Source organism: Mobula birostris, chromosome 21, assembly GCF_030028105.1.
Source record: "Mobula birostris isolate sMobBir1 chromosome 21, sMobBir1.hap1, whole genome shotgun sequence".
Taxonomy (NCBI): domain Eukaryota; kingdom Metazoa; phylum Chordata; class Chondrichthyes; order Myliobatiformes; family Myliobatidae; genus Mobula; species Mobula birostris.
Genome location: NC_092390.1, coordinates 45,559,357 through 45,572,160, shown reverse-complemented (window position 1 = coordinate 45,572,160; position 12,804 = coordinate 45,559,357). Strand labels below are relative to the sequence as shown.

Here is a 12,804-nt window from a genome sequence, read left to right as displayed (position 1 = left end):
GGATCCATAACTTTGCTGTTGCTTTGTCTCACTTCAACAGACTCTATGTCTTCCTCCCAAGTGAGTACAGATACAAAAAAATTCCATGTTAAAGAGAGAAAGAGACATATCAAAAATCAACCCCACAAACACAAAAGATTCTGTAGATGCTGGAAATCCAGAGTAACATACAAAATGCTGAAGGAACTCATCTGGTCAGGCAGCATGTATGGAATGGAATAAACAGTTGGCATTTCAGGCCAAGGTCCTCCATCAGGCCCTGAAAAACCAACCAGTGGTTTCCTCAGTTTCATTGTGCTCCAGTTCCTACTACAGACTGCATATACACTTGTCTTTGTCAAAATCTGGCTTGGCTTGGATGAATCACCATGGTAAAATGTTTAGCCAACATTCACCATGTGAGCCATGAACCACACTTGTCTAGCTAGTTAGAACCATACTTCAGTAGGAGATTACAAACTCAAACTCCAGTCATGTCCCATTAATTTTCATAACACTCTTGATCTACTACTATGCAGAGGGTAGTCATTTGACCTATCAAACCCATTGAGTATTTAAGTGTTTTGGAACAGCCTCATCTATTTAATATGAAAATGACTGCAATATTACTTGCACTTCAAGGCCCATTGTGGCAGATAAGGAATGGGATCAGCTGAACAACCAAGGTGGAACAGATTAAATTAATTGGTTGAGGTTTTCACAATTTCTCCAGCTAGTCCGCTATTCTCCCCATTTACTCACTTCCTCACTATCTCATAGTCGTCTTCAGAAAAATGGCATACCTTCTCAAGTGCCTAACTTTGCACTCTAAACAATCTAAAGACTTGAAACAACAGTTACAGTTTAGAATTACCACTTTAAGATGTCCAACCATTAAATAACACTGAGGTGTATGCATCTTCCAAAATTAGGTGCCCATAATACGTGCAGCTGCTGAAAAGGTAGTGAATGGTACAGCTCACTCACACTAGGTGCAAACAAATATCTCTCCTGGTGGCATTAGAGCAACTAACACTAGTCTTCGCCCTCTGCATGACTTTATGCAGGTTTGAAATCCTACCCAAAGAGAGAGGAGAAAAGTCACCACAGATATCATCATTGTGCAAGCAATAAAGTAAACCTTTGATGGCAGGTTGTAAAGATTTTCCTCCCTCCCGTTCACATGGTCATGCATTGAATCCTCGTTTCTGCTTTTATTTTTTAGCTGTCCTAATATTGTGTCCCACAGAGAGAAGAGAATTGCCCATCTCTTATCACACTTGTTTTAGTGAGCCTCATAACAAAATTTGAACCAACCTAAACCCTAAAGTGATGCCAATCCATTTAGGCAGCTGGAGAAGGCAAGCAAAGCCGAGACTAATGACAGCAATCATCCGTCTTCCATCTCGCTCTTTCCATTCCAGATATTCGTGTTGTGTCTGCCCAGTTACCCAGGTAGAGCGAAATCCCCCTTGTTTTATTTTACCTTAAGTCAGTTGTTAAAGGTTTATTCCTGCACACCAGATGATTTGAAACAAAATCACCATGCAGCACCAAGCTGTTGAGGTCGTACACAGTAATATTTTTCCGCAATGTAACAGCTCATGAAAGTACACGTGAATGTAGACATCAGATTCATCCAATGAATTCAGAATTTGATTCTGTACTGGATAAGAGACTACTCTGTGGTCCAAGTCACTGCACTCTGTAATGAGGCTATCCTTCCGCAAAGCAGATTTGGTCCTGGTATGTTTATCTCACTACTCTTTCCCCCTTGTGCAGTGCACAGTGCTCTATTAATGAACTCAGCTGAGAACTTACAAAGTGTCCTATTGAGGGCAGGGAAGCTTCAACATCTGCTAAGTCAGATTTTCAGTATGACAGCATTACAGTTAGAAATTCGAGGCATCACTAGGAAATTGATTAAGTTAGCATATAACCCAGTTTTAAAACTGGTAGTTAAAACTGTATTCATTCTGTTTTGCTTTTGCATTCTTTTTTACATTAAGCTTGCATTCTTGTATTATTAAACAGAAAACAGATCATCCTTTATTTAATGTTTCAGTCCAATATGTAGACTGTTAAAAAGGTTCACAGCAAACATCATATTTGCTCTTTTCAAATATGATATGATTTTTACATTTAGTAAGCTCATTGAAGAAAAATAAAGTATAATTAGACTCTATTAATATGTATTTAAATACATATCAGCACTCTACAAGTGAAATCTCATGCATTAAATGTTTTTAAAGATTCAAATTACATAGCAAACCCACAGATAGCTAAATGTTCAGAATTTTTCATTAAATCATCACTTCTGACACTTTCTGTCTTATTTCCTGATGTCCAGAATTCATAATCCTTTTTTGGAGTAGCAGAAAATTCAGAATAATAGCTGGTCGTTTTGTTGTCAGTGATGCCCTAGTACCTGTCTACACATCTAACATATCAAAGCCCAGGAAGAAAATGAAAATTTGAAAGAAACTGCAGACATTGGAAACTGAAACAACAACAGAAAATACTGAAAAAACTCAGTAGGTTGTGAAAAAAGAAACTTTTAACATTGGATGAAGAGTTTCAGACCTGAAATATTAACTGGTTCTTTTACCACAAACGCTGCCGACCTGGTGAGATTTTCCAGCATTTTCTGTTTTCGTGCCAGAAGTTAATGACTTCACAATGGGTTCACAATTTTTCTTTTTCAATGATTTTTATCGAAGTAAGATCAGAGAGTTCTCAAAACATACCATTGCAAAATCCAGTTTCTAGGGATTTCTCGGAGCAACATTCAAAGTACATTTATTATCAAAGTATATATACTTTCTACAATCTTAAGATTCATCTCCTTACGAGCAGCCACAAAACAAAAAAAAACATTAAAACAAAAGAAAACAATCAAATGCCCAAGGTTCGGAGAAAAAAAACAAATTGTGCAAACGATAAAAGTAAGCAAATAGAATTGAGAACTGAAGTTCATGACTCAGAAGCTCATTAGTTGCAGACCACGGTTTCAGTTCAGCGTAGAGACAAGTAAACTTCTCAGAGCACTGATTTGAACCGGTCTGTCCCTCGCCTCCGGCCCTGACACCCTGACCTTTTCAATCTGGCCTTTTTGTGTTGATATGCATTGTGCCCACTTGTTCAGAAAAAAACGTATCATTTTGGCAGTGGGAATACACTACATTCAGTCTGTTCTGCTGTCAAAATTAAGCACATTATTGGCATTCACTGGTGGAAACTCTGAATGTACAATATAGCAACTATACGCATGCTAAAATACTCTTGTGACAAATGACTTACGAAACGAAAGCCTAGGATTCGGTTTCCGTGGTGAATCCCCACAACCCAGGACCAAAGTTATTTCAGAAAATTAAAAAAATACTTCTTCCCTTATTTGACAAAAGTCACAATTTTTCGTATCACTTGTTATTCCCTTTCATTTGTGTTAGTCCCTGTGAGTCATAGCTTCCAGGAATGTATCTGAACAGTGGCATAACAGCACTAGCAAGTCATTGACTTGCTAACCCCTAGTAACGTTAGTTCACCTTTTAAACTTACAACTGGGTAAGATTATTTATATTCACATCAGAATAAGACCATGAGACATAGAAGCTGAATTAGGCCACTCGGTCTATCAAGTCTGCTCCACCATTCCATCATGGCTGATTTATTATCCCTCTCAAGCCACACTTCTTCTTCTCGTACTCTTTGACGTCCTAACTAATCATCCGATCAACCTCCGCTTTAAATATACTCAATGATTTGGCCTCCAGTCCATATGTCGCAATAAATTGCACAGATTCACCATCCTCTAGCTAAAGAAATTTCTCCCAGTTTCTGTTCTAAATGAACATACCTCTATTCGGAGGCTGTCTCTGGTCCTACTATAGGACATAATCCTCTGCACGTCCACTCTTTTAAGCCTTTCAATATTCAGTAGGTTTCAGTAAGATATATATGAGATATACCTCATTCTATTGAACTCCAGCAAATACAGGCCCAGAACCATCAAGCAGTCCTCATATATTAACCCTTTAATTCCCAGAATAATTTTTATGAACCTCCTCTGGACCCCCCCCCCAATGCTAACACATCTTTTCTTAGATAATGGGCCCAGAACTGCTCACAATACTCCAAGTGCGGTCTGACCAGTGCCTTATTTTAATAAGACCTTATCTTTATAATGCCTTATCTCAGCATCACACCCTTGCTGCTACATTCTAGTCCTCTTGAAATGAATTCTAATATTGCATTTGCCTTCCTTATCACTGACTCAACCTACGAGTTAATCTTTAGAGAATCCTGCACAAGGATTCCTAAATCCCTTTACACCTCAGATTATTGAATTTTCTACACCTTTATTTCTTCTACTAAAGTGCATGACCATACATTTCCCAACAATATATTCCATTAGCCACTTTTTTTTGCCCGTTCTCCTATTCAGTCTAAGTCCTTCTGCAGCCTCCCTACTTTCTCAAAACTATCTGTCCCTCAACCTATCTTTTTATTGTCTGCAAATTTGGCCACAAAGGCATCAATTCTGTCATCCAGATCATTGGCATATGACGTGAAAAGAAATAGTCCCATTACCGACCCTTGGAGAAACCTTGGAGAGAATGTTTCCAATGGTGGAGGTATCCAGAACTAGAGGGCACAGCCTCAAGATTGAGGGGCAACCCTTTAGAACAGAGGTAAGGAGGAATTTTTTTAGCCAGAGAGTAGTAAATCTGTGGAGCGCTCTGCCACAGACTGTGGTGGACGCCAAGACCATGTGTATACTTAAGGCCAAAGTTGATCATTTCCTGATCAGCCAGGACATCAAAGGATATGGCGAGAAGGCGGGTGAATGGGGTTGAGTGAGATCTGGGATTAGCCATGATGGAATGGCAGAGCAGACTCAATGGGTTGAATGGCCTAATTCTGTCCTATATCTTATGGTGGTATGGTCTAAACCACTAGTCATTTGCAGCCAACCAGTACAGGCCCCCTTTGTTCCCATTCCTTGCCTCCTGCCAGTCAACCAATCTTCTTTCCATGATAGTATCTTTGCTGTAATACTATAAGCTCCTATCATGTTAAGCAGCCTCATGTGCGGCACCTTGTCAAAGGGCTTATGAAAATCCAAGTACACAATATCCACTGATTCTTCTTTGTCTATCGTACCTGTTATTCCCTCAAATAATTCCAAGAGATTTATCAGGCAGGATTTCACCTTAAGGAACCCATGCTAACTTTGACCTGCTTTATCATGCACCTCCAAGTACCCCAAAATCTCATCCTTAATAATGGACTCCAACATCTTCACAATCACTGAAGTCACACTATCTAGTCTATAATTTCCTTTATTCTGCCTGCCTCCCTTTTTAAAGAGTGGTATGACATTTGTGATTTTCTAGTCCTCCAGAACCATTACAGAAACTAGTGATTCTTAAAAAAATTATTGCTAATGCCTCCACAATCACTTCAGCTACCTCTTTCAGAACCCAGGAATGTATTCCATCTGGTCCAAGTGATTTACCTACATTCAGAACTCCCAGCTTCCCAGGCATCTTCTCCTTAGTGATAGCAATTACACTCACTTCTGCCCCTGACACTCTCAAATTCCTGGCATACTGCTAGTGTTTTCCACAGAGAAGGCCTGTGCAACATCTTCATCTTCACCTCCAACCTCCCCCTCCCCCACTGTTTTCAGCAGGGATTGCTACCGCCACGATTCCCTTGTCCAGTCGTCCCTCCACCCAGTGATTATCCCTGTAAGGTGCCTAAGTGCTACACCTGACTATTCACCTCCATTCAGGTCCCCAAACAGTCCTTCCAACTGAGGCAACACTTCACCTGCAAATCTACTGGGGTCGTCTATTGTGTCCAGTGCTATCAATGCGGCCTCCTCTACATTAGCTTTGTCAAACATCTCCACTACACCCACCAAAAGCAGAACTTCAGTGGCCAAACATTATAATACTGATTCCCGTTCCCATTTCAACATGTCGGGCCATGGACTCATCTTGGCATAAGAGCAGTGGAGGAGCAACATCTTATATTACGTCTGAGTAGCCTCCAACCCAACGGCATGAATATTGATTTCTCCTTATGGTAATTTTTTCCCTTTCCCCTCTCCTCCTCTTCCCCACCCTGACCTTTTACCTCCTCACCTGCCTAACACATCCCGCTGGGTACCTTCCTCCTTCGCTTTCTCCTGTGGTGGACTCTCCTCTCCTATCAGATTTATCCTTCTCCAGTCCTTCACCTTTCCCACTCACCTGGCTTCACCTGCTACCTTCTAGCTGGCTTCCTTCTGGCATCTTCAGCCTTTGTTTTCAGTCCTGAAAATGGGTCTTGGCCTGAAACTTTGACAATTCATTCATTTCTTTCGATGCTACCTGGCCTGATAAGCTCCTCCAGCATTTTGTGTGTGTTGCTTTTGATTTCCAGCATCTACAGACTTTCTTATGTTTATGAAATGCTTATTAATTTGTCCACCATTTCTTTGTCCCCCATTTCTTTGTCCCCCATTACTACCTCTCCAGCATCATTTTCCAGCGGTTCAATATCCACTCTCACCTCTCTTTTACTCTTTATATATCTGAGAAAACTTTTGGTATCCCCTTTTATATTATTTGCAAGCTCACCTTCATATTTCATCTTTTCTCTCCTTATGGTTTTTTTTTAGTTGCCTACTGTAGATTTTTAAAAGCTTCCCAATCCTTTTAGCATCTCACTAATATAATATTGCTATACTATACGCCCTCTCCTTTACTTTTACTGTATCTTTCACTTCCCTTGTCAGACACGGCTGCCTCATCCTCCCTTTAGAGTACCTCTTCATCTTTGAGATGTATCTATCCTGCATCTTACAAATTGCCCCCAGAAAGTCCAGCCATTCCTGTTCTGCCATTATCCCTGATAGTGTTCCATTCCAATCAACTTCGGCCAGCTCCTCTCTCATACCTCTGTAATTCCCTTCACTCCACAAATTTAGAATGGAGATGAGGAGGAACTACTTCTCCCAAAGAGCGGTGAATCTGTGGAATTCTTTGCCCAATGAAGCAGTGGAGGCTATCTCAGTAAATATATTTAAGACAAGGCTGGATAGATTTTTGTATAGTAAGGGAATTAAAGTTTGTGGGGAAAAGGCAGGTAGATGGAAGTGAGTCCATGGTCAGATCAGCCATGATCTTATTGACTAACAGAGTAGGCTCAATGGGCCAGGTGGCCTACTCCTGCTCCTATTTCTTATGTTCTGATTCTGGCTGCAGTTGGGTTGCCTGGATATAACTCATGCCAGGTTATTTTTATCCATGCATTTTCCTAACTCTACCCACAAGAATTCTACATCTTCCAATCCTATGTCACCTCTTTCAAAGGATTTGATTTCATCTTTTACCAATAGAGCTGCTTGCTTGTCCTTTTGTTACAAGGTGTATTCTTGGATGTTAGGCTCCCAACAATCCAGCCACAGCTCAGTGATGTCCACAACATCATACCTGCCCATCTCTAACTCTGCTACAAGATCATCTGCCTTATTCCATACACTGTGTGCATTCAAATACAATACCTACACTCCTGTATTCATCACCCTTTTCGATTTTGCCCCCATGATACACCACCTCATACCACTGACTGCAATTTTGCCCTACCTGGCCCTCCACACAATCTCACTACACACTGCATCTTGTATACCAATTGCCCCATCTTCAGCCGTATCACTCCCATTCCTATCCCACTGACAGATTAATTTCAACTCTCTGGAATGGCTCTAGCAAACTTGCCCACAAAGATATGGGCCATCCTTGGGTTCAGGTGTAATCTGACCTGTTTTGTACAGGCATACCTTCCTCTGAAGGTATCCCAATGATCCAGAAGTCTGAAACCCTGGCTCCTGTACCACTCCCTCAGCCCCTCATTCATCTGCACTGTCATCTTATTGCTGCTCTGACTAGCATGTGGTACTGGGAATAATGCAGAGGAGACTGCTTTGGACGCCCTGCTCTTCTGCCTCTTCCCTATTCCTCCTTTCTGCCCATGTCATTGGTGCCAGTGTGCACCACGACCTCCGGCTGATCACACTTCCTCTTGAGAATCTTCTGCAGCTGCACTGAGACAATCCTGGACCCTACACCTAGGTGGCAACACACCATCCTGGCTTCTTATTCACGGCCAGAGAATCTCCTGTCCAATCCCCCTGACTATCAAGTCTCCTATCACTTTCCTGCTGAGTCTCAGAGCCAGCCACAGTTTCACTGGCCTGGCTGCTGCTGCTGTGCACTGATAGGCCATTTCCTCCACCACCCCCCCCCCCCACCGCAGTATGTAAAAGTGTCTATTGTTGCTGAGGGGAAATCTGCATTGACTGCTTCCTTCCCTTGCTTCTCCTGGTAGTCACCTATCTACTATCTACCGTTGCATTCTGGTTGAGATCACCTCCGTAAAAGTATCATCTATGAGGTTTTCTGCCTCCTGGGTAGTCCTGAGTACATCCAGCTCCAGCTCCAGTTCCTTAACCTTGTCAGTCAAGAGCTGAAGTTGGGTTCACTTCCTGCAGAAGTAGTAATCAGGGAGACTGTTAGCTGCCCTGAAAAACCCACGTCTCATAGGAGGAGCATTCCACTGTCTGAATTATCATTCTCCCTATGCTTGTTATGCCTCTACCTTAAGCTTAATTTCTAGCCTGGGCCTGTTCTTGCCTAAGCCTGTTGAGCCAAAGCCTGACCACTCTAACACTGTCCATTACAACAATGGCTGCTCCACTTACAGCTCTCTTCCTTTTATTGGACCCTGCCAAGTGTCTAATAGGTCACGATGTTTGCAGCCTGCTGAAAAGTTCCAAAAGGCCCGAGCTCTTTTTAAACCTTGTACAGCCTCACCAATGAATGACTTCTTGCAATGATTGCAGCCCACTGAAAGAAAGAGTAAAGGCTGTTGCTGTTTGGAAATGATATTGTTTAAAGGAATGTATGCTTCTGTAGTGAAGAAAATAATATGTCAAAATATATCTCTGTTACAAATGTACTTTATTTCTATTCTCTAATCAGGAGTTTGTCAGAGGCTACATTGATGAGAAAGCAAAGGTACTTCTAGATTCCTTTTAGTACACATCTGACAAATATTCTTTTGTAGTTAGTGTGCTTCACTTAATTCATACTATAACCCTCCAACTTTATCAGAAGGCTGAAGAGGAGTCAATAGTCGAAGAGAACACAGTATCTTTGCTGCACATTATGCGAAAGACATTGTGGATCAACTCACCTTAACAGAGGAAAACTTCAAATACTTTACTATATTTCAGATTGATTTTAAGGTCTGTGGTCCTCAAAGGGCAAATGTGGAGTTCAATTAACAAGCTCATTAGAATAGTACAGGGGACCATAAAATAATCATAAAGGCTCCTGGAAGTAAGGGAATGGAAGATTGATCAATTCAAGGTCATTTAAATGACTGCGTACAATTTAAAGAAGATATCACCTATAATAATTACTGTCTATAAGGAGAGGTTGAAGTAAGGAGGTTTTGGTGTGAATTTATCTTACTATGTACACCTGCAGTACTGAAATTAGTGACCTTGAAATTTGTTTGTGTAACACATTCTTTTAGGTAAAATACTGAAGATTCTACGACAAAAAAAAAATGGTCCCACTATTGAAATCTAGAATGTTAGAATAAAGAATGCTATTAAAGGTTAAAAATTTGCATTTGTTCTGCCTTCACCCTGACTTCCATAAAATAAACTCAGTCATTCATCAAACCATACCACATACATACAACAAGCATCTTTAGAACTTCTTTAGAAATATGCTCAAGCACTATAGAGAATATCATTTTTTTTAATTTTATAGTCTACTGTCCAATTTTTGATCTTTTTGTACATAATATTCCAACTTCTGTGGATTATTTTTAATTCAACATTTTTGCTGAACAACTTTTGGCTGGTTTTAAAACAGTTTTACTGCAATTGCCAGGGGTCTGCCAGATTTGCCTTTGAGTCTGGAAGATGGAGTAGGGAAGAGAATCAAACGAGGTGTTTAGAAGTAGATAGGAGAAGAGGAAGGTGAAAAGTACTATGCGGGAGGCTATAACTACAGCAGGTATTTTGGAGGGTCATCTACCATCTTAATATGAACGTCTTTCTTTAAAGAATTTATGGCCAGGCTATGTTTCCTATCAGAATCACAACTTGAGCCTCAAATCAAACGTGGACAACATGGATTATGACACTGAAGGTCATAGTTATCCTTAAATTTTATGCAACAGTTTTTTGTCCATGTGACTACCGCAATTGAGCTTTGAACTTCAGGATGCCCTGAGCTGTAATAGCATCACACTAACCGCTAGGCCACTGTAGTGTGTGTTAGAGAGATTACAGAATTTTCTATGCCAGCTACATCTCTTTCCTGATGGACAGAGTAAAACAGGATAAGAGAACAATAAGCTGTGTGCCATTACTCGTATTTACTTTGTCTTGTGCCAAGCAAAATTGCGAGAATTGTTTTTTTTAATACTCTCAGGACCTTCAATTGGCTTGAGCATTTTACTGAATAAAATACTTTTGAAGTGATCAATGTAGGAAATATCAAGTTTCAAGGTTTCAAGATTCATGACTCTTCAATGTCATGTCCAGTTCATAAATGTAACAGAGAACAAAATATCATCACATACAAAATGTTGCTGGAACTCAGCAGGCCAGGCAACATCTGTGGAAAAAAGTACAGTCAACATTTCGGGCCCAGACCCTTTGGCAGGACTGGAGAAAAAAAATTGAGTAGATTTAAAAGGTGGGGGAAGGGAGAGGGAAACTCTTCATCTTTTTTCCTCCAGTCTTGCCAAAGGGTCTCAGCCTGAAATGTGGACTGTACTTTTTCCATAGTTGCTGCCTGGCCTATTGTGTGTTGCTTGGATTTACAACATCTGCAGATTTTCTCTTGTTTCTAAAATAATTATTACTCTAGTTCCAGTCCAGCCCAAAAAACACAATAAGATAAAGAACAATAATAAAAAAAACACAATAAATAAAAATGCATAAGATAACTTATATACATAGATTGATTGTCGGTCCCTTTAAGGCATAAGGTTCTATACATAAGGTGACTGACAGGAAATGGTAACGTAGTGTTAGTGGGAGGTGTGGAGGGGTGATTAGTGGATGGAGGTGTTGATCAACTGTATTGCTTGGAGAAGTAACTGTTTTTGAGTCTGCTGGTCCTGGTGTGGATTCTATATAGTTTCCTAATGAAGGGTCTTAGCCCAAAATGTCGACTAGTTATTCCCTCCACAGATGCTGCCTAAATCCCTCCAGCCTTTTGTGCATGTTGCTCAAGATTTCCAGCATCTGCAGAATCCCCCACATCCATGCCTAAACAAAAAGGACTGGCAGGGAGTTGAAGGGGAAGTGACTGATGAAAGCAGATCTAGGTTATCATACAGAATCAATGAGGAAAGATAAGGTATGAAGGCACTGCCTGCAACATTCAGTCCAGTGGTATCATTCACCATGTCCATGGCTGTACTTGACCCATGATGATCTGCTCAGGGGAGAAGATGTGTTCTTGGATTCCTGTTTGTATTTATATACATCCTACTCCTGTGAAAAAGGGGTATGATAATAATTTCTTGGGAGGTCCTCAAAACATGCAAATCTTAATCAAATTGTTATATTTAGAGAGTAAGATGTGAGATGGAAATGAAGGTTCAGACAGTAAGTGAGAGCGGGTGGGGCAGTATGTGAGTGGAAGGTGGTGTGGATTGTGGTGCAGATGCTATGAGAGACGAGATTGGGGAAGGAGATTTTGGGAACAGTGACACTGGAGGTGTGCAGATATGTTAGGAGGCAAAAAGCAAGGCTCTTGATAACTGATGATGGCATTGAAAATATTTTGGCTTTTGTGTTACCCATGGAAACTCATGCCTTTGTCTTACCCATAGAAAATGACTCTTCCTCCAATATTTTACTGTCAGAATAGAGCTTCCAATCCTTCCACATCTGTGTCTGTTACAAGAAGCCTCCTGTGCAGCCCAGCTAGACAGCACTTCCACTTTAAGAACTGATAGCTCAATTTATATAAACCCAGTTTCCAACCTCCCCCAAGAAGCACACAGGCACTGAGCTGTATGGATATTATTGAATCATTGCCAGTACTGACTACACAAGAAGACGTGTTGCACCATTCGGCGCAAGGAGCACTGTCACAAGAATGCAGTAGTTATCATCAAGGGCCCCCACCATCCAGGCCATGCTCTCTTCTCACTGCTACCACTAGAAAGGAGGTACAGGAGCCTTAGGTCCCACACCACCAGGTTCAGAAACAGTTATCACCATTCAACCATCAGATTCCTGAACTAGTGTGGATAACTTCACTTGACTCAATACTGAACTGATTCCACAGCCTATGGACTTACTTTCAAGGACTCTACCACTCATATTCTCAGTATTCTTTATTTACTTACTAATTTATTATTAGTAGTATTTGTTTTTTTTATTTGCAAAATTTGTCTTCTTTTACACATTGGTTACAATCAGTCTTATGTGCGTCATTTTCCAATGATTCTGTTGTATTTCTTTGTTTTACTGTGAATGCCTGTGAAACAAATGAATCTCAGGGTAGTATATGGTAAAATACGCAAGAGAAAATCTGCAGATGCTGGAAATCTGAGCAACACGCACAAAATACTGGAGGAACTCAGCTGGCCAGGCAGCATCTAGGAGAAAAGTACAGTCGACGTTTCAGGCTGAAACCTTTCGGCAGGACATGTATGTACTTTGATAATAAATTTACTTTGAACTTTAATGTAGTACATGCATTGTGTTTCTAAAGATTGTTGAAATGTTGGGCT

At 40.7% G+C, this 12,804-nt stretch overlaps 1 protein-coding gene across 1 annotated transcript in view; it reads left to right on the top strand.

The window, feature by feature from the left end:
* mgmt (O-6-methylguanine-DNA methyltransferase) overlaps positions 1–9,230 on the top strand; it is a 401,995-nt gene extending 392,765 nt beyond the window's left edge. The window contains exons 8-9 of the mRNA XM_072239661.1: positions 9,012–9,047; positions 9,144–9,230. Of these exons, the coding sequence (XP_072095762.1) occupies positions 9,012–9,047; positions 9,144–9,230 (123 nt within the window). The remainder of the gene's footprint in view (positions 1–9,011; positions 9,048–9,143) is intronic.
* Positions 9,231–12,804: the final 3,574 nt, after the last annotated feature.